The 27,931-nt window shown below is 49.5% G+C and overlaps 1 protein-coding gene across 5 annotated transcripts in view; it reads right to left on the reverse strand.

The window, feature by feature from the left end:
- The window catches only part of POC1A (POC1 centriolar protein A), a 101,498-nt gene that overhangs the window by 17,214 nt on the left and 56,353 nt on the right, over positions 1-27,931 (reverse strand). For all 5 annotated transcript variants that reach the window (XM_049640612.1, XM_049640609.1, XM_049640608.1 and 2 more), the window contains one exon: positions 3,639-3,782. In XM_049640612.1, coding sequence (XP_049496569.1) covers positions 3,639-3,782 — 144 coding nt within the window. The remainder of the gene's footprint in view (positions 1-3,638; positions 3,783-27,931) is intronic.

The following is a 27,931-nucleotide window of genomic DNA, read 5'->3' on the forward strand; positions in this document are numbered from 1 at the left end:
TTTATTTTTGAGACAGAGAGAGACAGAGCATGAACGGGGGAGGGTCACAGAGAGAGGGAGACACAGAATCTGAAACAGGCTCCAGGCTCTGAGCTGTCAGCACAGAGCCTGACGCGGGGCTCGAACTCACGAACTGTGAGATCATGACCTGAGCCGAAGTCGGACACTCAACCGACCGAGCCACCCAGGCGCCCCCATATGCACTTTATAGAAAAGGTGTTCCTAAAGAAATAAAATGGTAAAGGGGCGCCTGGGTGACCCAGTCGGTTAAACTTCTGACTTCAGCTCAGGTCATGATCTCACAGGTTGTGGGTTCGAGCCCCAAGTCAGGCTCTCTGCTGTCAGTGCAGAGCCTGCTTTGAATCCTCTGTCTCCCTCTCTTTCTGTCCCTCCCCTGCTCGCAATCTCTCTCTCTTAAAAATAAATAAGCATTAAAAAAAAAAGGAAAACAACAACAAAACGGTATAACCCCAAATTGGAAGTCAAAGGGCTACATTTTGGATGCTGCACATGCCCTAAGGGCATGTTGCTTTCCTTGGGATGACAGGCCTTACGGCCTGGCCTGGGAGGGAAGCCACCCGGCTCGCTCACTGGCCCCAGACACAGAAAGGGCTCAAGGAATGAAGGGAACTCGCCACCCCCACTGTGAGGGCTGAGGAATGGCTCTCCTGGGCAGGGAGGTAGTGGGGAGCTGGGAGAGCTATTTCTCGTGCTGCTGGGATCCCCCCGCCACCTCTGCCAGGCCTTGAATAATGACAAGGGGCTGCTGGACACATGGCGCTGCTGGACACCGCCCAAAGAGCCTCACACAAGCCGATGCATCTAATCCTCACAAGAGGCCCATGAAGCGGGTACTATTATCGTTCTGCATTCCAGACTTGGAAACTGAGGCACAGAGGTTAAGTACCTTACCCAAGGTCACTGAGATCTTGGCCCAAACAAGCTGAGTCACATCTCTCCATGGCACACTCAGCTGCCCAACCTCCGGGTCTCTGCTTTGCACAGAGGTGCCACTGAAGAGGACTGAGAACGGGTCCTGGGCCTTCACACTGGTGTAAATGGGCTACGAACATCCAGAGAGGAAGACTCAATCACTGGGCCACACCAGCCTGTTGAGCAGGAAGCCAGGCTCTGAGGACTGTGAGCTTCCACAACGGGGTGTCCTGCTCATATCACCCAGGGGCTGGAGGCTCTGTGACTCACTCAGTAAACATCCCCAGTCACTGCAGCCCCCACAGTGCTTCCCTGGAGGATATTCTGCAGGATGGATGACCGAAGGACCTGGAAGGCAGCTTCCCTCTCAGAAGCCTCTTTGAAGTAGACTTCCTTGTGGGGGGGGCGGGGAAGGGCAGCGAAGCGGTGAGATAGAGAATAGCATAATTCAGACGACTGTGAAGTGTGAGTCACTGTTGGGGTGGCTGACAGCACCTCTCCAGAGCAGAGAGGCACATTGGGATGGTGAGGAGCATTCACTGAGGGGGGCAGCATGTGTCAATACCTACAGACCAAGGAGGCTCAGAGGCCGCTGGGCAACCTGCATAGGTAGCTACACACAGCAGGGTTACCTGGCTCTAGGCCTCAGAGGAGCCTCCAGAGAGGGGACTGCCCACAGCCAGGCTGGTCCCAAGAGGAGGGAACTCCCAACGCCACTGGGGACAGCTCTGGCTGTGGCTAGAACACCTCAGCTAGAGCCCCAAATCCAGGAGAGGAGGTAGACCTGAAAAAACCAGTGACCAAGCTCAAAGACAGCATCTAATTAGCACAAATGCAACTCCTACCACTTTGAAATGGGCTGAGGCCTCAAGTGGGGGCTTCATCTATGGAACCCAAGTTTCCTCAGGATGTGTCAAGTCCATCAGGAACATGTCTCACTTGGTGGCATTCAGGAATGCACACCATTTGGCAAAGCAGGTGACTGGCTGATGGGCCTGGCATCTGGTTGAGGGCGGAGTGCTGTTTGGATCCACCAAGGGGCTGGACAGCGTGAGGTAGGACGAGGGTGCTACAGTCATCCAGACCCCGGGCCAGAGGCCCAGGCCACAAGAGAGACTTCATTATTCTCTGTGATGCCAGTTTCTTACAAAGTTACTATCACACTCTGAACTGCTAACACATAACAAAACCTCCCATGTGCACTCCTGAAATGCAGCAACGGGAAATGCTTTTAGTGCTATACTCCAAAGAAGTGATCCAATGAAGCTATTTTTAACCATCTTCTCAGACTTAATTTCCAATTTTATCCTATAAAGTTCTAACTGATTCCACCTCCCCTGATCTCTCACTTGACAAGGCTGTGAAGAACATGAGGCAGGCTTGGCAGTTTCTGACGCATCTGAGGTGGGGGATGTGCATGTTGCTCATACTTCTCTCTTAGCATGTGCCTTCTCAAGGGTTAACAGATTTTCCAAAGTGTCTGTATGAGGTGCCCGCAGTTCCCCCGGCCTCCAGCCACTGATGCCTGGCCTTTCCCTTCAAATGTCCTTCCTTCACTGGGCCCAAGGTGTGCAGCACCAGCCGGGATGCTGTGACACTCCGTGGACCACGTGACATGACGGAGAAGAGCTTTTCTCACTTGGCCCCAGATCCAAGTGAGCCTCATCACCGGGTGGGCTCCAGAGGGAGGGAAAGGATGCCACACCACTTCAGCTCCATCTCCGTCAGAGATTCAAGGGTCCTTTGCCTTCTTCCCACACCCTTGCTCTACCCATGAGCTGGCATAGAAAAAGGCTGTCTGCACCCATAGCCTAGGCGGGGAAGGGTCTGAGGACCTTTAAATCCTGCCTTGCCACCTCCCCCCCCCCCCATATGCCCCATGTCAGCCACACTGGGCCTTTTGCCCATTGCCTGGATGTGCCCATGGCCCCCTCCAGTCCTGCAGGCAGGCTGCTCCCTCTGCCAGCACTGCTCTCACGCTCCTGGTATTGGCTGCCACCTTTCGCCAGGGCATTTTGCTCTTACGGAAACTGCTGCGCTACAATTCTGTTTTGGGACCTGACAGATGTACACGTGCTCCAGAGGCCAGGGCCCACGTCCATCTTGACGATGGTGGTCAGCACACAGCTAACATTTATTGAGCAGCTACCTAGAGACAGGCATAAGCCAAACACTTCCCACAAATTCATCTCCTTTGATCCTGACCACAAACGTGGGATGTGGAGTCCATGACCACTGCACATCACAGAGGAACCCACCAGGGCTTAGAAAGCCAAAGGGATTTTGCCAAGGTTGCTTGGAGGATAAGGAGCAGTGCCAGCTCAAACCCAGAGCCTGGGCTCCCAGACGCCTTGACTCACTCCTTACAGTTCCCTGGCACGTCCCTGGAGTGCCCACCCGGTGATGAGCAGGATGAATGGACAGTGTTTCCTTCAAAGCTCTGCTGCAGCCCAGGCCAGCCCTGGGAGGGCATACCCTGGCAGGATCTAGCACTGCTGATTTTAGGGTCCAGTGGCCTGGCCGGGGCTTGGATGGTTCTGAGAGGCAGGATCTCAGGGCAGGCACTGCAATTTCATTAATTTGGCCTAGAAAGTAGGTCCATTATGATTATGTTTTTTAAAAATCCAGCACTTGCTGGCCAACTCCAAATGGTCCAAATGCCAGGCCAAGTGCAGACGGTGGGGTGAACACACGTCAGGGCCTACCTGGGTGAGGACGTCCAGCTGGCCCACGATGTGCTCCAACGTGCTGGTCAGCGTCTGGGGCATGCTGATGGGCTCCTGGGGCTGGCTCTGCACCGACTCCTGACTCCTGCCTCTGCCTGGAGGGACAGGGAAATCCACTTCTGGCTAAAGACAACGAAAAGAAAGGGAGTCCTTCAGTCTTCATTCAGTGCTTAAAGAAACAACAGAGGAAGGAACAGCCCCTCTGAAGGATGAAGTAAAAAACCACCAGTAAACTGGAGAAAATGAGTTCCAAATATTGGCGGGAAACACAGTGAGGGGGTACTCCCACAACCGGGCCACATGCCCCCTTCCAGGACTTCCTTTCTAAGCAGAGGCTGTGAGTGAGGAGCGCAATCAGAGCATTTGGCAGTGTGGGCCAGAGGGGCCTGGGAGGGATGTGCGGGTGGGCCGGTGAGTGCACTCTGCTGGCTCCTGGTGGCCATCAGGGAGGCCAGGCCAGCTGCTGGCTCTTCAAGCAGCCTACACCAGTAGGCCTCTCAGAGTCCAGAGACCCTGAAGCCCAGCCTGGCTCTGAAGCCACCCCTCTTCCTGGTCAGATCAATGCCAATTCCCCACCCCCAGCGCAGGGATAGCCTAGAACCAGGGGGATGTTCTAATCCCGCCCTAGTGCACATCCCCTGGGAAAACAGGCATTCTGTGTGAACATCCTGGCCAGATGGCTGGTGGGAGTCAGAATCCACAGGACAGGCACCCTGGGCTCTTTAGACAGGATTCCGGGAATGTGAGGAATCAGTGTTTCTGCCTAAGATCCTTCTGCTCCCAAACGCAGAAGCCATCCTAACCTCTGTCCACGCCACCCCCCACAACCACTGAGCACAAGTGATTTCCTAAGGGGACTCATCCCAGTCCTACATGTGTCCCCCCAAATTCAGGCACCAGTCTGCACACAGATGAATGCCTCTCCTAACCTAGGAAGTGCTGTGCAGGGTGGGATTCCCAAGGACATAGTCAGCAGATGCCCCAGTTTGGTCTTGGAGCCTCCAATTCCTCCGTGGACATGACATATTTGGTGAGGCTCACACTCTTGGCCTGGCCCAAAGGCCCCAGTAACCCATAAATGCAGCTACACTTAGGGCTCAGGGCTTTAAACCATGACCTCACTAACAGCACTAACAGACATCCCAAATGTCACCACATTACTCCCTGACTTTGCTAGTCCTCCAGGGCTCTCTGCTGTCTTTGGGAGAAAATTCAAGCCCCTTGACAAGGCACCCCACTTCAGCCTACCTCCTTTCACAGCTCCCCTCCTGCTTCTGCACCCTCTAGCCCAACTCCCAAGGTCCTCCCTATTGGGAGGCCTCCCAAGGGCCCTCATCCACCCTTCCTTTCCCCTGGCCCCAGCATCCTGTCCTCCACTCACTTTGCAACCCTGAACTCCTGATCAGAAGCTCCTCTGTACTCCCACACGCCTGTGGCTGCCCCACCCCAGCCACTGCATCCCCAGGACCAGGACACATGAGTGGGATGGATCAATGCTGGCCTGCCCACAGGGCCTGCTGGCTGCCCATCCATGCGTCTATGTCCCTCTTTCTCCTGCCCACACTCATCACCCCTCTCCCTTCTGAATCTAGGACATTACTGAGTTTAGAGCTTGCCAACTACCCAGATACCACAGAGCGAAGGCTACTCTACCTGGCACCCCTCCATCCCTCAATGCCATGGCCAGTGGAGTATACTAGTTATGACTGGGGCTCACCTCGGATGCCTGCACACCTGTCCACTGTCTCACCCCAACACGGCTGCCTGCACACCTGCCACCAGCACCTAGCTTGCATCTCTGAGTCTCCCCATCTCTTGGATGAACCCACAGTGGCCAAGCCCTAGAAAGACGCTCTGCCCTGGACATGCTCACCTGGGTGGACATCAGAGTCCTTGAAAAGTATCACCCCAGGAGATGATTCCCGACCAGCCAAGGAGGGCAATTTAGCACATGGACCCTACTGCATATCTTCCTTTATTAGGAAAGTGTTCCAATCTCATAGATAACAAACTCTCCAGTCCACATTCATTTGAACCTGGACAAATACAGGCTTTGGAGGTTACAAAGAAAGTGAATGTGAGACACATTCTTGAAAACAGGAACAGTGCCATGTGTGCAAACCCATCGTGTGCATGTCTGCTGTGGTGCTACAGCCGTTTTGTAAGACCCTAGCCCACCAGGGCTGGGGTTCCAGGCCTCTAGGAATCAATGCCCTTGGCTAGTGAAAGCCCTGACAGTTGTGGGTGTTTTGTTTTGTTTTTTTCCTCTTCTTTTTTGTAATGCGAGTGCTTGACTTCAGCTTGACTGCTCAGGCATCCACTTCAAAGAGGCATCCGCTGGAAAAGGGCTATCTTGAATAAACACATTGCCAGCACACGACCAGATAAAGAGCCAGGCCACCTCCCACTGCAGAGGCTCCTTTGTCTTAGAGATCTTGGTAGATTTTGATAACTGGCCATTGGACCACTTGTTTTTTCTTAAATTCCCACTCTTAAGTTTCAAATCCACCAATAAAGAGTGAGCCCTTAAAATTCCTAGGCCCCTACCTTCAATCCCAATAAAAGTAGAACCCCAGGCCTATGAGTGCCCACTCTCTCTACCCGCCAACCTCAACCATGTCGTGTGGCCTCACGTGTGCTATTTCTAGGTACTGAAAGTAATAAACCCTTATTTTTTCAAAGTTTCCTGATGATTACTGCTGATGGGAGTCTTATAATCATATAAGAACTAAGGGGCGGTTCAACCACAACACTGGTTATTGACAGAGACTGGCACACAATGTTAGATCCCAATGTCTATCCAGAAGTCCATTCCGAAAGGAAACATTTCAGAAGGTTCGACCAGCCTCTACCTCACTACAGCAGCCCCCAGACCCAGGGGGCAATGTCAGGAGACACAGCAGAGTGCAGAGAGGATGAGCAGGGACTCAGGTGTGGCTGACATCAAGCTCCACCACTCACCGGCAAGGTGGCCCTGGGCAAGAGGCTTAACCTCCCTGGGCCTCCACCTCCTCATCTGCAAGATGGGGGTGATGATTGGGCCTGCCCCACAAAGGGCTGGGCTGTGAAAGGCACTTATCTGAAATCATCAGCGGGCCTTTCTTGAGAAGTAGCCACGGCCCTGTGCCCACTACTTCCAAAGGACCCCCACCTTTTGGACACGCACACTCTTCCTTTGGACAGTGAGTTCCTCGTGGCTCCCTCAGGAGAGGCCATGAGAAGGAGGGTGGGAGTCAGGCAGCCCTCTGTCCCGACAGCCAGCATCCTTGAGGAGTGGTCAGACGGGCGCTGCCTGCTGCCTGGGAAAGATGGAATGGAAATTCTGAGTGTTTCTGAAAAACGGCCCAGAAACTGACAGTGCCGAGTGGAGTCTCTGGAAGCCCAGTGATGGCGGGGGGGGTATGGGGGGAGGAGGGAGCACCACTGACTCGCAACAGGAACCCTCCTTCTGAGCCAAAACTGAGCCAGCTCCAAAGGTGCACTGAGGACAGCAGCCATGTGTCAAGTCAGGGAGGTAGCCTTGGGAGGAAAGGGAAGCAGGAACCACCGTGTTTTCCCACCTACTCCAAGCTTCACAGGCTGCGTCCATTGTACAATAAAGGAGACTGAGGCTCAGAAAGAAAGTGACTGTTGGAAGGTTCCCAGCCTCAAGCCTCACTCACAAGGTCCAGGGTCCTGCCTGCCCCAGGCTATTCCTCCGGCCACGCCGTTTGGTCCCTGTCCACCAGGACATGGCCCTTTTCTGCTTCCTTGTCCTCTCTCAACAGTGGACATTATAGCACTTAACACACCACCAGGCCGGCATATAAAGAGGGCAGTCACTGCTGTCTACTTATTACCTACCATGTGCCAGCGTTTATACATGTCACTTCGCTTAATCCTTATAGGGGCCCTTCACAGCAGGTGTTATTAACCTTCTTTTTTCTTTCTTTCTTTTTTTTTTTTTAAGTTTATTTATTTATTTTTGAGGCCGGGGTGGGGGTGGGGAGAGAAAATCCCAAGCAGGCTCCAAGCTGGCAGCACGGAGCCCAACGCGGGGCTCAAACCCATGAACCCGTGAGATCATGACCTGAGCAGAAACCAAGAGTCAGATGCTTAACCAACTGAGTCACCCAGGTTCCCCTTAACCTTATTTTTCAGATGGGGAAGGAGGCTCAGGGAGGTAAGAATCTTGCTCGAAGTCACCCAGGAAACGACAGAGCTGAGATCAGAACCCAAAGTACAGGCAGTTCCCTGACATCAGGCAGCTACTGACAGGTGACATGGCCTGCAGTTTTGCTTCCACATGCCCAGCTTCTCTTACATCCTGTGTTTAACACTTTTTGCGTCATTCTCCCACCCACCTGCCCTGGAATGCCTGCCTGGCACAGAGCTGAACACAGAGCGGGCCCTCCACACACACTGGATGCCTCAAAGAGCCAAGCCCACCACGGTGACATTCCTGTGTAATGAAACCTTCCCAAGGCAAAGGGCCAACAGCCCCACCTGACACAGCATCGTGGCCACTCACCTGCACTCCAGCACCCTGGAGATGTGGTATTTGCCAGAGCTTGGCAAACAAGCGATAAGCAGAGATAAGATGACAAACAAGAGTGGGAAGGGACACACGCGCCAGGGCCGTGAGTAATGATAGTGATGGAATAACTGGAGCAGCACTGAAGGAGGAAAATCCTATCAGTGCTTTGCCCATTCAACATCAAGGGGTCCTGGGGCCCTGCCTGGTGGTTCACAGGCATAGCATGCATGAGTAAAGTCACATTAGCCTACATGTACATACCTACAGAGCTGTACCAAGTTGTCATCTTTCACTTGTGCCAAATATAAACATCTCATTATTTATTATTGTTATTTTTTATTTTAGAGAAAGAGGGAGAGAGAGTGTGCCAGTGGGGGAGAGGGACAGAGGGAGAGAGAGAGAATCTTAAGCAGATTCCACACTCAGCACGGAGCCCGACACAGGGATTGATCCCATGACCCTGGGATCATAACTTGAGCAGAAATCAAGAGTCAGCTACTCAACTGAGCCACCCAGGCACCCCAAATATAAACAGCTTAAAATAAAAATAAAAAAAAGGTGGGGTAGCTTAGTTGGTTAAGCGTCCAATTCTTAATTTCAGCTCAGGTCGTGATCTCATGGTTCAGTTCGTGGGATCGATCCTTGTGTCGGGCTCTATGCTGACAGTGCTGGGCCCTGCTAGGGATTCTCTATTCTCTCCCTCTCTCTGTTCCTCCCCTGCTTGTACTCTCTCTCTCAAAATAAATACACAAACATTAAAAAAAAAAGTGGGGGGGGAGGGCACCTGACTGGAGTGACTCACTTGATTAAGCATCCGACTCTTGATTTCAGCTCAGGTCATGCTTTCACGGTTTGTGAGATAGAGCCCCGCATTGGGCTCTACACAGACAGCATGGAGCCTGCTTGAGATTCTCATTCTCATTCTCTCTCTCTCTCTCTCTCTCTCTCTCTCTCTCTCTCCCCTCCCCCACTTGCATGCTCTCACTCTCTCTCAAAAATAAATAAAACACTAAAAAAAATTTTTTTAAAAAAGGTGAAAACTCAGAAAAGACAAATCTGTTTAACTGTGGAAATCTCACTTGGGGTGTGTAGGGATCCCCTCTCACCCCACCCTGGTGTGGGATCCTGGGCTCTCATAGTAGGTTAAATTGCTTGTCTCAGTTTCTGCTGCTGCCAGCCTATCACATGCCACCAGGAACTCACACTTTGCACACAGCAGAAACTGCAGAAATATCTGTGGTTGATCTCAGTCACTTAAACACATGGGTCACTAACCATAAATTTTCATTAAAAAACACAACAACAAAATAGCCTGCAGGTCTTCCTTGTGACAAGAAGTCAACCCATCTGGACTGACTATGGTCTCACTTATTCATCATCAAGATGCAGATATGGATAAGGAGCCTCTGCCTAGGATGTAGAAAGTTGGGTAAAACATTAACCCCATCCTAACAAGAAAAAGACTAGCAATCCAAAAGAATTACAATATAGCAATTGCAAGAATAGCAATCCAAAACTTTCTTAAATCAGAGAACTGAAGTCACAAAGCAAACAGCTAGCCTGAAATCTAAGGAAAGGCAGACTCATCTAAGGAAAACAGGAAGTGAACATCAGCTCACCTATGGCAAAGCACGGGAGGAAGGGGCACTGGGTGCTATATAAGTGGGTAAGAAGAACTGAGTTAAGCCAACAAACTGCTAGAGGCTGAGTATAGAGAGTGTGAGAGTGAAGAACCCCTGGGAACCACAGACACAAATGGAGTCTGCATCCACTCACAAGTTTTTCACAGACCTCCACTGGGAATTCATGACAAAGATTGGCGGCAGGGCAGGAGATGGGAGAAAACCATCCCTGAGGGTGCAAACCCAGAGGAAGGCAGCTGACACGGAAAAGGCATGAAAGCCTAACAGGACCCTTCTCTCCTACAGAACAAAACCCATAAGCTATTGGGAGATGAGCAAAGATAAAACCCCGCTGCCCCTGGTGAGGAGAGGCAAGAAACCATCCTGAGCCAACATCACTCAGGCTTCCTAAGGCTGAGGGAGGGGATGGGCTACTAAGAATGCCCTACTTCTAAGACCCAGGGATATAGGGCCTGTCTAAGACTAAAGCTGGGGCCAGGCTAACAGAGAAGACTTGCAACAAAGCTAGCCAGCACCAACAACCTTGCACCAGCAGCCTATTGCTAGGGGAGGTGTAAGAGCATGGAAATAGATGCCCTCTGAGGAACAGGCCCCCAAGGAAGGTTGAAAGCTGGGGGTGGAGCAGGAACATTGAGAAAAACCCTCCAACACCCAGACCTCACCTAAGTACACAGTAACACTAAACTCAGCTCAACTCCTGATAAGACTATTTACTTCTGTCTCTACTGTCCTAACCATGATGTACAGCATTTAATCAAAAATTACGAGACACACAAAAGGCAAGGAAAAAGACACTGTCAGACAGAAAGTAATCAGCAGAATCAGAGGACTTCGATGTTGGTACTATCAGACATACAATTTAAAATAACAATGACTAACATGTTAAAGGTCGAATTGGAAAATGTGGACAATACACACAGACAGATCCGGAATTCCACCAGGGAGGTAGAAATTACAAGAAAGAGTCCATGCAAATGCTAGAAATAAGAAACCCAGTAACTGAGATGAAGAATGGCTTTGATGGGCTATTTATAGGCTCAGCTCAGCTGAGGAAAATAAATCAATGTCCTTAAACATTGATCAATTCCTCAAACTGAAAGATAATAGGGGTGAAAAAAACAGAACAGAGCATCCATAAACTGTGAGACAATATCAAATTGTCTAACATGTATGAGTGGAATTCCAGAAGGAAAGGAGAGAGAAAAGAGACATTCCTTATAGACCAAATTTGCTGGTAGTGAATTATTTCAGCTTTTGTCCGAAAAAAGTCTATTTCTCTTTCATTTTTAAGAGATATTTTTGCTAAGTACAGAATTCTGGGTTGACAGTTTTTTCTTTCAACGCTTTAAGATGTTACTTCAATGTCTTCTGGATTGTGTAGTTTCATATGAAAATTCGTCTGTGATTCTTACCTTTGACCAGCTCTGTATATAATGTCTCTTTCCTGTCGACTTTCAAGATTTTCTCTTAATGTTTGATTTTCAATATAATTTGTGCAGGGTTTTAGTTTTGTTTTTTATTCAGCTTGCTTGTCCTTTCTCTGAGGTTTTTGGATCTATGGTTTGACACCTTTCATTAATTTTCAAAAATCCTTGGTCATTATCTTTTTAATAGCACCAAAAATCATGAATTTTTTAAAAAGTTTATTTATTTTGAGAGAGAGTGCGCATAAGCATGAGTGGGGAAAGGGCAGAGAGAGAAGGAGAGAGAGAATCCCAAGTAGGCTCCATGCTGTCAGCATGGAGCCTAACTCGGGGCTTGATCTCACAGACTGTGAAATCATGACCCGAGCTGAAACAAAGAGTCAGATGCTTAACCGATTGAGCCACCCAGGCACCCCTCATGAATTTTATTATTACTTTCTTATGGTTGTTCTAACAAATTGTCACACTTGATGGCTTAAAACAAGAGAAATTTATTCTCAGAGTTCTAGAGATCAGAAATCCAAAATTAAGGTATCAACAAGATCCCTTCCCTCTGGAGGCACTAAGGGAGAATCCGTTCTTGCCTCTTCCACCTTCTGGTGGCTCCAGGATTCCCTAGTTTATGCATAACTCCAGTCCCTACCTCCATCTCCACATGGCCTTATCTTCTTCTCTCTGTGTATCTCTTATAAGGACACTTGTCATTGGATTTAGGGCCAATTAATTCCATCGTCAAAGATCCTTTTCCCAAATAAAATCACAATTGCAGGTTCTGGGGGTCAGGACACAGACATATCTTTTGGGGGGGCCACCATTCAATCCACAACAAAATGCTTAGATATAAGTCTAATAACATACATGCAAAAAAACTACCATACGTTGATGAGTAAAATCAAAGAAGACCAATATCAATGAAGTACCATGTTTATATACTGAAGGCTCAATGTTATTAAGATCTCAAGTCTCCCTGAAATAAACTATAGAAATCAAGAAGCTGATTCTAAAATCTGTATGAAAAGGCAGAGCAACTAGAGAAGCCAAAACAATTTTGAACAGAAGAAGAAAATGAGAAAATTCACATTACCTGATTTCAAGACTTAGTCTAAAGCTACAGCAACCAAGACAAGCGTGGTACTGGTGAAAAGACAGACAAATAGAACAATGGAACAAACAATGTCCAGAAATACACCCACAGATATCTGGTCAATTAATTTTTAACACAGTTACACAAACAACTTAATAAAGACAGTTGCAGGAACAACTGGCTATCCATATGTAAAACAATGAACTCTGTTACATACTTTACACCACATACAAAAAGTAACTCAAAATGGATCACAGACCTACATGTAAAACCTAAAACTATAATATTTGTATAATTTTCTTTTCTAAAACATAGGAGAAAATCTTTGTAACTTTGGATTAGGCAAAGATTTCTTAGATATGACACTGAAAGAATGGCCCATAAAAGAAAGCACTGATGAAATGAACTTCATTAAAATTTAAAACTACTATTTGAAAGACAGTTAAGAAAATGAAAACTCAGGACGCCTGGGTGGCTCAGTCAGTTAAGTGTCCGACTTCAGCTCAGGTAATGATCTCATTGTTCATAAGTTTGAGCCCACATCAGGCTCTGCACTACCTGCACGGAGCCTGCTTGGGATTCTGTCTCCCTCTCTCTGGCCCTTCCCCATGCTCTCTCTCTCTCTCTCTCTCTCTCTCTCTCTCTCTCTCAAAATAAATTAATAAACTTAAAAAAAAAAAAAGAGGGGTGCCTGGGTGGCTCAGTAGGTTGGGCGTCCACCTTTGGCTCAGGTCACGATCTCACGGTTCCTGAGTTCGAGCCCAGCATCAGGCTCTGTGCTGACAGCTCAGAGCCTGGAACCTGCTTCAGATTTTGTGTCTCCCTCTCTCTCTGCCCCTCCCCCGCTCACACTCTGTGTGTCTCTTTGTCTCTCAAAAAATAAACATTAAAAAAAATTAAAAAATAAAGAAAATGAAAACGCAAACTACAGATTGGGAGAAAATATTTATAAGTCACATATCAAGAATATTTTAGAACTGTCAAAACCAATGAGAAAAAAACCTAATATTCAAAAAACAAATAAGCAAAGATGTGAACAGATACTTCATCAAAGAACATATAAAAATGGCAATCATACATAAAAAGATGCTCTGCATCATTAGTCGTTAGCAAAATGCAAATTAAAATCACAGTAAGATACCAGTATATACCTATTAGAACAGTCTAAAGTTAAAAAGACTGACCATACCAAGTGCTGACAAGGAGGTTAGAGAAATTCAAACTCAGACACTGCTGGGGAGAATGTAAGATGGTACAACCACTTTCGAAAACAGTCTGATAATTACTTGACAGGCTAAACATATACCTATATGTCCCAGCCATTCCACAGCTAGGTATGTACCCAAGAAAAAGGGAAATTATGTCCATAGAAATATAAGTACATAAAAGTTAACAGCAACTTTATTTGTAATAGCCCAAAATTGGGAATAACCCAAGTGTTCAACAACAGCAGACAAATGTGCTATAATCCATTCAATGGAGTACTCCTCAGCATTAAAAACAAATGAAATACTGATACATGTTAACAACAAGGGTGAATCTCAAAATAATTAGGCTGAGTGGGGGGCGGGGGACAGACCAGAAAGAATATATAACTACATGATTCCATTTATATCAAATTCGGAAAAACACAAACCAATCTGTAGTGACAGAAAGCAGATTAGTGGTTGCCAGGGGCTGGAGGTGGAAGGAGTGGATTGATATAAAGTGGCAAAAAGGAACTTTTGGGATGATGGAAATATTCTGCACCTTGAATGTGGTGGTGATTACATAACTGTATGTGTTTGTCCAAACTCCTAGAGCAGTTTTTTTTTTTTTTAATGGTGAATGCTGGAGCTCATGGCTGGCTCAGTCAGTAGAGCATGAAATGCATGATTTTGGCTCAGGTCACAATCTCACAGTTCGTGGGATCAAGCCCTGCATTGGGGTCCATGCTGCCAGCGCAGAGCCTGCTTGAGACTCATTCTCTCTCTCTCTCTCTCTCTCTCTCTCTCTCTCTCTCTCAAAATAAATAAGCTTTAAAATAAGTAAATAAGCAAGCCTGACCTTATTTATTTTTTTTAATGTTTATTTATTTTTGAGAGAAAGAGAGAGAGACAGAGTGTGAGCTGGGGAGGGGCAGAGAGAGAGGGAGACACAGAATCCCAAGCAGGCTCCAGGCTCTGGAAGCTGTCAGCACAGAGCCTGACGCAGGGCTCGAACCCACGAACCGCGAGATCATGACCTGAGCCGAAGTTGGATGCCCAACCGACTGAGCCACCCAGGCACCCCATGCAAGCCTGACTTAAAAAAAAAAAAAAAAAAAAAAAAAAAAAGATGCAGTTACAACTGAAATGCCCCTGAAGCCCGACCTGCCCATCATGACACTGCATACCCATCACAGTCACTCAGTACTCAAGGTGAAAATCACTACGTCTCCATTGGACATCACCAGGGGGCAAAACCCACGGCTGAAGGCTCCAGGTGAGGTCCATGAGGTCCACCATTGGTATGGTGATTATAGTTCCAAACCAGACTCACATTTCAGTACAGTTCAATTCCCAAAGCCTCAATCTCCCTGGTCATCAGTGGAGGTGCCCAGGCAGCATTTCCCAAGCAGCGGCTGCCAGGTGTATGGAATGTTAGGCCCCAGCCACTTAGGGGTCCCTATGCAGCTTGACAGTCATGAACATGCAAGGTCTGCAAACACCTGGCCAGCAGCCAGTAGTGGCTGGAGATTTACCACAAAGATGCTGTGAGCCGACGTGACAGAACTCCCCACTGTGGTAAGTGGGGTGGTCAATTATTAACACCTGTTCAAGATGGAAATTTCTCCTCTTCTCTCAATCTCTAACGCTGGACCTTGCCCCCTGCTCAGCCTATTCTGGAAACTGAAACTGTAATAGACAAAAGTATCCAGGAACTGGTCCACGGCTTGACTCTGGACCACAAAAGGGAGAGGAAGGTGACCTGGGCCCAAGATCTAGGCTGCCTCATTGGTACCCAACTCATACAGACCCAGGAAGCAGCCCGACTGGCCACCGCCTGCTAAAAACACTGAAGTGTGTCACTGTGTTTCCAAAGCAGGGCTGAGCACAAAACTGAAAGAAATGGACAGACACACGCACCATGATTAAATCTTTTCAACTTAATCTTTCATTCAACCGCTCATTGCATAGTCTGCTAAGTGAAGGTACAGAGATTCACGGACACGTTTCTTACAGTCTTTGCCTCAGGCCTTTGGCTTTGACAATTTGCCCTCATGAAAAGTTAATAGGTGTCTGTGTCTGCCTGCTTCTGTTTGCTAAACCTGATGCTGGCAAGGAGAGCAGAAAATAGGACGGAGCTCACTTGAGCTCACCCTCCTCTCCAGCTCTTCAAGTGGAAAAAGTCATGGCCATTTTCTCAAATCAGAGCTCAAAAGAAACCTGGTACTGAATCCACCACACATATTTGTGGACTAGATATACAACAGTCTTGTCTGCCCTATAATTTAGAGTTCCGGCCTGGAGTCCAACAAGAGAGAAAACTTCTGGTTCTAAACATAGCCCTGAACCCAGGAGGAATTCTGGTGTCTTAAAATCATCTAATTGTTCGTCAATCTTGCCAATGTTCTTCCAAGCCAGCCTAAATATCAGTATGGAATTTGGTTACTGTGTTGGCTTTCATCTAGAGTATGAATGTGCAGGGTGCCTTCGTGTGTTCCCCACAGTAGGCTCCCAAGGAAGGCGGGGTGCTGGGTCATCTGTGTGCACAGAAGGAGCCAACAGGCTCAGGGTCACAGGGGCCTGGGGCCAACGGGGCAGCCTCAGAATGGAATCAAACACTCCATAACGACGGATCACATTTGGGTCTAAAAGCCACCCTTTGATTCCAGGCCCCCACTGATGGGAAGGGGAAAGAGTATTCTTTGAAGTGAGAATTGTGAAAGGGTCAAAGGATGGGTCTAAAATGGATGAGGGATCCATGTGCCCGACCCACCCTAGAACTGCAGATAGCTCAGGGTGCACTTTCTCACCTCACAGTCCTCTCCTCAGGGAGTGGTCCCTTTGAGGCAGGTGGCATCCTATCACACCTGTGTCACTCACAGACGTGCCTGGCACATGGGAGATGCTAACTGCACAAACCAAGGTGCCCCACCTCCTCCCCCAGGCCCAAATCAAGACTGAGGCCCCCACACCCAGGGTCTAACAGCCACTCCCAGGCTCTAGCCCCCGCAACCTCCGGCTATCCCCCAGCCACACTCTCTGGGAGTTTCCAAGTACTGCCCCACATATAAGAGGGCTGATGTATAAAAGCCAAAGTTTTCAAAGGAGTGAAAGCATTGCCTTGATAAGCAGGACCTGGGAAGTCATTCCAACATCCAAATATGCCCCTAAGAGAAAGCAGTGGAGCTGGAAAGGTCTGTCTCACTGCAGGGACACAGCCAGGTGAGGGAAACTCTGGGGAGAAAGGAGCAAGGATGAGCCAGGAGAGGAAGGCTAAGCAACTACAAATGGGTGGAGGCCATGAGAAAGCAAGCAGGCTATCACGCAGCAAGAACTTCCCTTGGCGCAGAGGGGGTCCCTGGCCCTCCTCTCTGGAAGGGCTCTGAGGGAACAGGGAAACATCCCAGGCCTTTAGGCGCTGAAGCCCTCCGGGCCATCATACCTAGTATAGCCAGAAACACACGCAAGTGGGCTGCAAGGCAGAGCTGGGGGCCAGGGCCAGAGCCAAGAAAGAACCGGGCAGCGGTGGGAGTAGAGTCTTCCACACAACCCCAAGAGGCCTTGGGAGAAGGCAGGCCGGTCATGGGCCTGTGCTCATGCTAGAGGACATCTGCTGAGTCTGCCCCGGGGTTCCTGGAGCCAATGCACCTCTGAAGCATTTGCACAAGTGACAACACAGACAACCAGATGAAGCCACTGCACAGTCTCCATGCCAGTGACCAATACCTCGGCCAGCTCATTCTCTCTGAACATGACCTGCTTCTCTTGGGGCCAGCTCTTGCTCAGTTCCATTCCACAAATGTTACTGAGGGCCCACTCCAGGCTGCGCACTGAGCACCTCAGGGTTACCTACCCCTTCCCTTGAGCCAGAAACACCTACCCTTCCACAGCAAACACCTGGGCCGAGGCACTCTGGGAGGGAGCTAAAGCCCAGTGTTGACTGGAGACTTTCTTTTAAAAAAAATTAAACTGCTTTGAACTAATTTTAGACTTAGAAAAAAGTTGTAAAAAATAGTACAGAGAATTTCCATATATCCCTCCCCCAGGCTTCCCCAGTGCTAACGTCTTACATAACCATTAGTACAATGATCAGACCAGGAAATTAATCTTGGGACGATACCATTAACCAAACTAAGGACCCCACTTGAGCTCCACCAGTTTTCCTACTAATGTCCTTGGATCTTGCTGTTCCAGAATCCCATCTGGGACCTCATGCTGCATTTAGTTATTTCTCCTTGGTCTTTTGCAACCTAGGTCAGCTCCTCAGTTTTCTCTTGTCTTTCATGACCTTGACACTTTCATTTTTTTTTTTTTAATTTTAATTTTTTACATTTATTTATTTTTGAGAGACAGAGCGTGAGCAGGGGAGGGGCAGAGAGGGAGACACAGAATCTGAAGCAGCCTCCAGGCTCTGAGCGGTCAGCACAGAGCCTGACACGGCTCTGACCTGAGCTGAAGTCGGACGCTTAACTGACTGAGCCACCCAGGTGCCCCGACCTTGACACTTTCAAAGAGTACTGATCAGTTATGTTGTCAAATGTCCCTCAATTCGGGTCTGTCCGAAGTTTTCTCAGGATTGAATCGAGGTTAGCATTTTTGACAAGAACACCACAAAAGCCAAGCACCTGACATCACAGAACTCATGCGAACAGGACGTATTATTAGTGGTGCTGACCTTGATCAATGGTGATGGTGACCTCTCTGCCAGGTTTCTCCTATGTGAAAATACATCTTTCCCTGTGTAGTTAATCTTGGCTTTTAAAATGTGGCTTTTTAAGAGGGAACGTGTTGCTGTCATTACAACTACACGCTGTCAGCCCAGCCTGCTGCTGGCTGCAGCTGCCCCACAGATGAGAGGCAGCTAATGAAGATGAGCGGCAGAGCCGACGTCTCTGGAAGACGCCGAAGCGAAGCTCTCGGTGACAAAGAGGAACAGTAGCAGTTTATTTATAGATCCACTTGAAGACAGCTCATTGTAACTACTGGGGTTGAATTTTTAAAACCTCGGGAACAAAGGCTGGCTATTTTAAACTCTCCTTGCACTTAGTTCAATGGAGAGTGTTAGAGGCAACGACCACACCCAGGCATCACTTCCAAGCTTGGCAATTCATATTTTGTGTAGCATCTCAGGACACGAGCAAAGCCTGCCAGGACAGATAACCATGACTGGCTCTGCCTACCCTGCAGAGGCGGCGGGACTCTTCTGGGCCAAAGTGCTCACCCCCAGGGAGGAGTCTAGGGAGGCTGCATCCCGTGGGGTCTCCCAGCCTCCCCTTCCTGGAAAATTAACTTGCATACAGCTGTTGTGAACCAAGGTTACATCACCTCTCTCCCTGCCTCCCCCACAGGCTGCAAAGACGGACAGCGCCCCCCAGCGGATGCCCGCCCCAGGACAGCTGGCAGCAGCTGATCCATCTCCAGGCTGGAGCAAGGGGTTCCTGGAGCTCACAGTACACAAATATCCCTAAGGATGGTGGGAGAGAGGCATCCCAGAGCTCCTCCTGCCCCCAACCTACCTGGACCTCTGGGCCAAGACTGCTCAATCTCTCCATGCACCAGAACCACGGTGGGGAGCAGAGATTGGACTTTCTCAAAGCCTCCCACATCTTTATTTGAACAAGAAGCACAAAGCCATATTCTTGACACATGTGAAAAAATGTGAATATGGACTAGACAGATGATAGTAAGGAATTATTAATTTTGTTGGGTGTGAAAAGAGCACTACAGTTATACAACAAAGAAAAGTATTTAGGGTAAAATAATGTATCTGGGATTAAACAAAAATACTCCGACTCCACTAAAAAAAACAAAACAAAACGTGTGTGGGGTGGGGGTGGGGGAGATGAACAAAACAGATTGGCAAAATGCTGAAGCTAGATGAAAGGTACATGGGGGGTCTGTCATACTAGTCTCTCCACCTTTTGTGTGAGCTTGAAATTTTCCACAATTCAAAGGTTTTTTGTTTTGTTTCATTTAATAAAAAAGAAAAAGTTCCCAGGTGACTGGAATGAGCGGTGGCCAGGCAAGTGGGACCCTAGGAAGAAGTTGACGAGGGTCCCCGGCCGGGTGTCCTGGCACTTTCAAATCCAGGAGGTAGATCTGTCTCAATCCATGAATGTTCAGACCAGCCTTTGGCATTGCCGCAGAGAAAGCCCCCAATGTCACCACAAGCATTCTGTGAACCCTGCAGCAATGTCCAGACCTTCAAAGAAACTAATTTTAAGATAATCTCCATGGAAACCATCTATTCTGATTTTTTCCATGGTAACCAATGAGAACATAAACACAAGCACTATCTAACACCCTTACAACACATGGGCCAACGCTGCCATCCAATCTGGAAAATATAAACTGCAAAGGGCTTTTTTCCATTGAAAATGAGAAGTACTGAAACTTCTAGTCCAGATATGCAGATTATACCATGCTCCACTGCCCAGTCACTGCCCATACCACCCCATGCACCTGCCCCCAAAGTGGCAAACCAGGCCAGAAAGTGATTTCCTTCATTTAGCCTGGGACCATCAAAAATGCCAAAAGAAAGAGCCAGGGCCTGCCTCTTGCCTCACAGGTTCAACCCATGCTGCCCATAGGCTGCAGGCACGTGTCCACCGAGCTCTGATTTCCAGAGCATTCTGGGTTCCAGCTACATGCTGGGCACCACAAGAAGACCAAGGCCCCAGCCCTCTGGGGAGACCAGACAGACCAGTGAATAACTGACTACAGGAAAGAGGGGTTGCTCCAGCAAGCAGAGCGAGTGCTCCAGTAGGTGGGGCGGGAAGAATTCACAACCCGCGGGCCTCCCAGGGAAGGCCGCATGGAGGAAATGTCATCTGGAAAGAAGCTGAAAGGCTGAGTATAGTTCTGCTGGAGAACAGAGGGCGGGCGGCGGGGGGTGGGGGGGGTGGGGTGAAGGCAGCCCAAAGTCTTAGTCAGACTTAAGCAACTGGGTCTATTTCCACTTGTGGCTCATTTCCTCCATTTTTAGGTTTCTGGGTTTGAAAAAAATAGCATGGAACTGAAGAAGACTCTCAAATCCCAACAGTCTCAGTTCTTGCCCACCCTCTCTGTTTTATAACCACACATGGCCTCTGTTGGCTCTTCTGTGAAGGAGACTTATCAGCGTGGCCTGACAGGGTTGTAGACGCTTGTTACCACTGTCAGCAAAATGGCAGCATCACAGCAGTGGCCCTGGGTCATGCATGCTTGGTAGCAAAGCATCATGGTCTCAGGATCCCACTGCACACTGTCCCATGATTTAGGCTCATTTCCCCACATGCAACGTGGAATCTCCACTGACCCTGAACCCACACTATGGCTGCCAGAGCGAAAGGAAAGCAGATAGTTCTGAGAGCCTTGAATGAGATAACAGAGCTCTCAAAGGTGTGTGTGAGCGCCCAGGTTTATGCTCCCGATGTATCCTGACACACGCAGAACTAGACGCAAGGGTCCCCGGGCCTTGTGAGGATTCCAGAGGCAGGTTCTTTCATCTTCATGACACTGTGAGTATCTCACCATGCCTTGCCCAGGATTTCTGAAACCATGCCTCCTGTTGGTTTAAGTCATTAAATAGGCCTTTTTTCCTTCCTGGATAGGCCTTCCTGCCACTCTTCTCTGGATAGGGAGCTACCTGTTTGTGGAATGGATGAGAATTTTCCAGTGGCAGGAAACTACAACTCAAAGGGGCCGCTCAGAGAAGGGGACGCAGACTCTGTCTCATCCCACAACCCCATCCTCTTGCCACCACTACTGTTGCTGCTGTTTTGGGACTTGGTCCTACTCTTGTTGCCTGGAGGCACTTCCCCAAAAGGCTCCACAAAGAAGACCTTCACCTGGGGGCTTAGATGTTGAGCCATAAGCACCAGGCCATCTCAAGCTCGGGTGCCAGAGACTCTTACCTGTCAGCTTCCCTAAAGGCCCCTCAGGCTCTGGAGGATGGGAGCTGATATAGGCATCGCTGTCTAGAGGGCAAGAGGCAGGAGTCAGGGATACTGAGGACAACGCAGGAGTCAGGGATACTGAGGACAACGCAGGAGGCAGGTGAGCCACAGGACGTGGATTCAGGAGCAGGTGACTGGACTGGTGCAGCAGCACTGATGGGCAGAAAAGGAGCCAAGACAGCAAGACAGGTGGCAGAGGCCCATAGAGGGCTGCCCTGGGTACCATCCTCCCTCCTAGTGCATCCTGGCTGCTAAAAAAAACACACATCTGCCTGCCCAACTGTAAGCAGGGCCTACTGGGTGCCTCTGGGTTTAAAGAGCCCACAGGGAAGTGATGGAATTTAACGCTAGACTGAGATTAGAGCCAATGCAATACCAATTTTCCTCTTTTGGAAAGAAGTGGACCACAATTCTCCAAATTGGGCTGAAAGGGACCCCAATCCCCCAAGTGCTTTTCCCAAACTATAGTTAGTCCCCATGAGCCATGTAAACTCCCCAAGATGGACAGAGGCTCTCTTCTTCCCCCTACGTCCCTGCCCAGGATGCCATGGTCACAATTGGCTAGACTGTTTTCCAGTAGACTAGTGACTCTTCAAAGTGGGTCCTTGGACCATCAACATCACCTAGAAACTTCAAATTCCTTACCAAATCAGATGCTCTGGGAATGGGGCAGACTGTGTTTAACAAGGCCTCAGGGTGAATCTGAAGCACATTAAGGTTTGAGAACCATTGCAAGAGGCTTGCTGCAATCTATGTCAAATGTTAAAGGGCCTGTCTCCTCACTGCACTGCCAAAGGCAACTTCTCTCTTCTGGTAAACACGGTAATTATTTAACATGTGCTGGGATAGCCCTGACCCACCTCCCAATAAAGTCAGTTTTAGTCTCTGGAAGGAAAAGGAGAGGAGATCTTGCCTGCTTCCCGGTAACAGACACAAGTCGGACCCTGAGGGAAGGAGCCCAGCTCCCCACACTGATCCCAGGCCCAAAGAGCCCCTCCGCGGGAAGCATCAGAATCTTTGGTGCTTCTAGACTTCACACAGCCACGTTACTCCCGGCCACTGTACAAGGATGCTCTGATTCAAGCAGGAACTTCCTTTAAATAGTAGCTCACAGGGCGCCTGGGTGGCTCAGTCGGTTAAGCGTCTGACTCTTGGTTTCGGCTCAGGTCATGATCTCATGGTATGTGAGGTTGAGGTCCGCATCAGGCTCTGCACTGACAGTGAGGAGTCTACTTGGGATTCTTTCTCTCCCTCTCTCTCTCTGCCCCTCTCCCAATCACACAACAAATAAATTAACTAATTGTAACTTGGTAACAAATATTGAATCTTCTTTATTTTTAGTCTCTGTCTTCCCACTGAAACTAAGAAACCCAGAGCACTTTCCATGACTTCCTCTCAAGTAAAGGTGACGAAAATGAAACTTGAGTGTGAAGTGAGACATCTTGTCTGAGGGCCTCTGCCACCCAGAGTCAGCAAAGGCTGTTGCGGCCACCCTACCCCCACCCCTGCAGGATGATCTTTTCCACAGTAAGCCCCTAAAATGGAAAATGCCTAAAGGATGTAATGTGGACCAGTGGGGAGAAATCTGAGTACAGAGAATCAAGACAAACTGCCTGAGGTCACAGGAGAGATTTGACCTAGCTGCACTGTGGACCAGCACACAGGGGCGGTACAGCTCTTAAACTGCCCAGCAAGTTGTTAAAGGCTGTCGAGAGTCTGGCTTCCATGAAACCAACCCTCTTCTAAGACACATAAGTATCTGAGCATATTCCGACTCACCTGCTGATAAGAGCCAGACAACAATCTTGGGAAATTCAGAGCCAGAATGGGGGCCAGTGGGAGAAAGGAGAGGCTCCCCTCCAACACACATAAATTTGGGGTTCAACCCTGCTGTAAACACCCAAAATGCCTTGCCTGTCAAGCATCCCCTTGAATCCATACTTCTCCCTACTACTGAAAGCAAATGCCAGCCAGAAATCTGTGTTATCAGCAAGAGACCCCAGTCCTCCACACTCACAAACAGATGGAAATCCATAAGGCAAGTGGAAATGGACCCCATCCCCTGCCTCAACTCTATGACTCCTCCAGGTAAGTGCTTGGGGTGATAACCCAGGACCCCCAGATCCTCAGCATGGGGTAAGATCCAGTGCCAAGACTGGAATCAGAGCCCAAAACCCCTAAGTCAAGCCCCGTGTAGCATCCCAAGACAGAAATGTGAGAGCAGAAACATGGGTGTGGGAGGTGGTGGGGGCTTCACCCTCAGAACCAGAACTAGGAAGAAACAGGCCATCCCCAGAGAAGGCTGAGACCTCAGATACTGTTAGCTAACCCAGCCTCCTCCCCCTGGGGACAATTCTAGCACTGAGGCTCTGGGGGTCCCAACTACTTTACTTTGAGGAGTCATGGGGGTGGGGAGCACAGAGGACTTGGGTCTCTCATCAGGAAGCACAACAGATTCCTGCAAGGGTCTAAAACCCTCACTGGACCTCACAAAGACGACCTGCAGAAGGGAGTCAACATCGAAAATTATCTAGGTCAGAATTGCCCCCTTTCCTGCATGTTGTCTCCCCACTCCAACAATCTCCCCAACTGGGCAGGGGGCTCATCCAGCCCTCAGTCTGACAGAGGAAGGAAGAGGAACATTTTAAAAATAGCTAAAGCTTGGTGAGCACTTGCCATGTGCCAGGCACAGTTCCAAGTGCCTGCCTGGCATGTACCACCTCGTGAAATCTCATGAAGGAGGGCCTGGTGCCTCCCCATCTGAGGTTGAGGGAGAAAAGCCCTCGGCCCCTGAACTCAAGGTTACTGTCTGAACTGGAAGGCAGCCAGGCCTGACAACTCAGGAAGTGTTTTTCAGTTTTCCTGAATTACCTAGAATTCTGCATTCTTCCCCTCCCACCTGCCTAGCACAACCTTCCTTCCAAATTGCATAATGGGCTCTCAGGTATTTGGAGGAAAGGCAAGAATAAGAGTAAATCAGAATAAATGCATCCTTGTTAAAAGTGGTTTAAAAATGCCTCTATGGTTGAAGTAAAAACCAGTCCTATGGTAGCTGGGACTTGGGAGGCAATGGCCAAATCCAAGGTCAGCCAAGACACAGTGGCCCTGATACCTCAGGGATGGCTCCGAAGCACTAACAGCAGGAAGGAGCTAGAACTTGAGTAGATGAGTACAGGGAGGAAACAGAGAGGCCAGGGCTGCAGCACAGGACAGAGCTAAGCACCAGACCCTTAAAACCCCCAGTACAAGCACCTGCTGCAGATGACTCGTGGGGGTCCCCACTCTCTGCCCCGACATGAGCCCCTCTGGGAGGCACTCACCTGCTCGCAAGCAGCCCTCCCAACCTCCCTCCGGCCTTGCAGTATGTCATGGGGAAGAGCATGGAGCTTCCTGCCCACCTCGGCCCGGCTATTAGACTGGAGTCCTTCCTCTGCAGCCTTCCAAGCAGAGAAAGCCCCCCCAGCCACAGCCCTAAACCCTCTCCTCCACAACTCAGCCAAGAACAGAGAGAAAACGGAACCCTTTATTCTCATTCTGGAGGGCTGGGAAATGGCTTGTGCTTTTCAACATGAAATGTGCCTAAAAATAAGCTGTGAATTTCAACCAGAGGTTGAAAATAGCTCTGGCAGTGAACAGAGCTCTGTTCAGAGTGAGCTCAAGGATGGCCTTCATTCCAAGAGTGAGAGCTGAATGCTGCGGCCCGAGCAAGGGTCCTGGGCAGGGGGCTTTCCAGGGCAGAGGGGCCATCACATGCTCGTAGGGCTGCCCTTGCCATGCTCTGTTGGCGGGCCTGCCTCTGGCTTTAGATTGCCATACTCTACCACACACAAGGTACCTGGCCTGGTGGCTTCCTAAGATGCCCCAAATGCCCAGGTGTGTCTCATGCAGCTTTAGGGTCCAAGGGCCAGGGGACAAAAGGAGCTAGAGAGGGAGGGGTCATAAGATCCAAGAGCTCCTGGGGCACAGGCCAAGCCAAGCCACCCTGGCCAGCCACCAAACCACTCACTGGTTACTATCTTGGAGCCAGGGAAGCCAGCAGGCAGGAAGGACAAGAACACTCCAATTGTAAGCGAAGAATATCAAGTTGCTAAAGGTCTTTTTTTTGTTGTTTACCATCACCTCTGGAAGATTCCAAAGTGTGACAGGCCAAATGACATTTTTATAAAATAGACTTCTGCTAGAAATAGGCTAGAGACCTGAGCCACAGCTGCGGGGATAAGCCCAAATCTGGCCCAATCGAGCAGGCTCGGCGTGGCCCACCCTCTGTGCCGTCTCCATGCCTCCTGCCACAAGGACATCCCTACCCCCAGGCTCATTCCCACACTCCTCCCGCTTCTGCAGCAGCCTCCCTTATGGGCTCACTCCTGAGGTAGTAGTGCAGTGATTCTTGACTGGGGGCCATTCTGCCCCCCAGGAGACATTTGGCAATGCCTGAAGACATTTTTGGTTGTCACAAGTAGGGGGGTGGGGAGATGCTATTGGCAGCTAGTGGGTAGACGCCAGGGATACTGCTAAACACCCTACAATGCACAGGACAGCCCCCACAACAAAGATGTATCTGTCCCAACGGATGAGCAGTGTCGAGGCTGAGAACCCCTGGGTTACTGGAGGGACAGTATATGGATAGCCGGAGGGGCAGGGGCTCATTGGATGCACTGGCTCCTGGCACGTGGCTGCAGAGCACCTGGGCCCCCCCAGAGGAGCTAAGATGCCCTGGCCAGCCATGGGATCGGTCACCACATCTCAGTGCCACGGAAGCCTTTGGGCAGGAAAGCTGAGACTATACTCGTCTGCTTCCCTACCCACCATGGGGGCAAACCTAACCACCAGGCAGTGCTGGCTCTCCCAGGCTTGGGAAGACCAAAATAACTCTATGGATGGCGGCAGTGATGGCTGTGCAACAACATGAATGTACTTAATGCCACTCAACAGTACGCTTAAAAATGGCTAACAGGAGAAATTTTATGTCATGTATATAAAATGCAACAAAACAAACAAAAAATCCCTTAGCTCTCCTCTTGGCCTGGGAGTCCTGAGATCAGACACACTCCTACAAGTGTACTCCACATGGTGTGCAAGCTTTGGCATGGGTGTGTGTCTGGATGAGGGCCCATGCATCTCTTCAGTGTCCCAAAGAGGCTTGTGACAAATAAGGGAAGAGCCATAAACAAAGAACAATTTCAGGACTAATAAGTCAAGTCACGGTGTGGGCCAGCAGAGTTCAGCTCTGTCATACATGGGGTCCTCAGAGCCCGCCAAAGGGGTACGCAGGTCCCATCATGGAAAACAGAGGTTTGGGAAGAGCAGGTGCTTTGTCTGGGACCAGACAGCCAGGGTTCAGACCCAGTTCTCTGACCCTAGAGCCCATATCCTTTCCTCTGTTTGAGTACCATGTGGTGATGCCCAGTGGAACTGACTACAGCTCTGTCGTGGGCCTGAAGGTAGTAGGGGAACAAATGGTTTTCCTGAGCACTGGTGAGCACTGGCATCCCATCCATGCCAAACTCTGCCCTGTCCTGCTGGCTTCCCCCACCCCGAACACCTTCATGCTAGATGATCAGGCCCCACAGCTCTGGGATGCAAGGGTGCTCCACACCCCGTATCTGAGCAGGACTGAAGGGACAAGAGGTGGCTTGCCTGAGCTACTTCCCTAATAGCCACAAGAAAAGGAGCACAGGATTCTCCCCTTGCTGATGGTTACTGACCATTCCCAAGAGACAGGTGGCAGTGCCCTTCCCTGGGATGGGGAAAAGCTGACAGGCAGCCCTCTGCCACCTGCAGCTTCCAGCTCAGCAGCCTCGCTCAGAGGGGCCAGCGTGGTGAGTCTGTAGGTCCAGGCATCTGGGGCAAGTGACTAAGCCCCAGATGTCTCATCTGTGAGTAAGAGTAGTAACTTTGCCCACCCAGCCGGCCAAGGTAGGGGATAAACAGGGCAGCACACATAAAGGCCTTGGCTGGACCTCATTTATTGCGAATGCCCAACAGATAGGGAACAGATGCTACAGACTCCATAGGATCCCAGTCCTGCAGTTTGAAAAATGCCTTCTAGGGGTATCTGGGTGGCTCAGTTGGTTGAGCGTCAGACTTTGCCAACTTAAGCTCAGGTCATGATCTTGTGGTTTGTGAGTTTGAGCCCTGCATCAGGCTCACTGCTGTCAGCACAGAACCTGCTTCGGATCCTGTCCCCTCTCTCTCTCTGTCCCACCCTGCCTTGCACTCTCTCTAAAAAAAGAAACATTTCAGGGGCACCTGGGTGGCTCAGTCGGTTAAGCGTCCAACTTAGGCTCGGGTCATGATCTCACGGTTCATGGGTTCGAGCCCTGCATCGGGCTCTGTGCTGACAGCTCAGAGCCTGAAGCCTGTTTCAGATTCTGTGTCTCCCTCTCTCTATGCCCCTCCCCAACTCATGTTCTGTCTCCCACTGTCTCAAGAATAAATAAACATTAAAAAAAAAATTAAAAAAAAAAAGAAACATTTTGAG

The sequence above is a fragment of the Panthera uncia genome, chromosome A2, assembly GCF_023721935.1.
Source record: "Panthera uncia isolate 11264 chromosome A2, Puncia_PCG_1.0, whole genome shotgun sequence".
NCBI classification, from domain to species: Eukaryota; Metazoa; Chordata; class Mammalia; order Carnivora; family Felidae; genus Panthera; species Panthera uncia.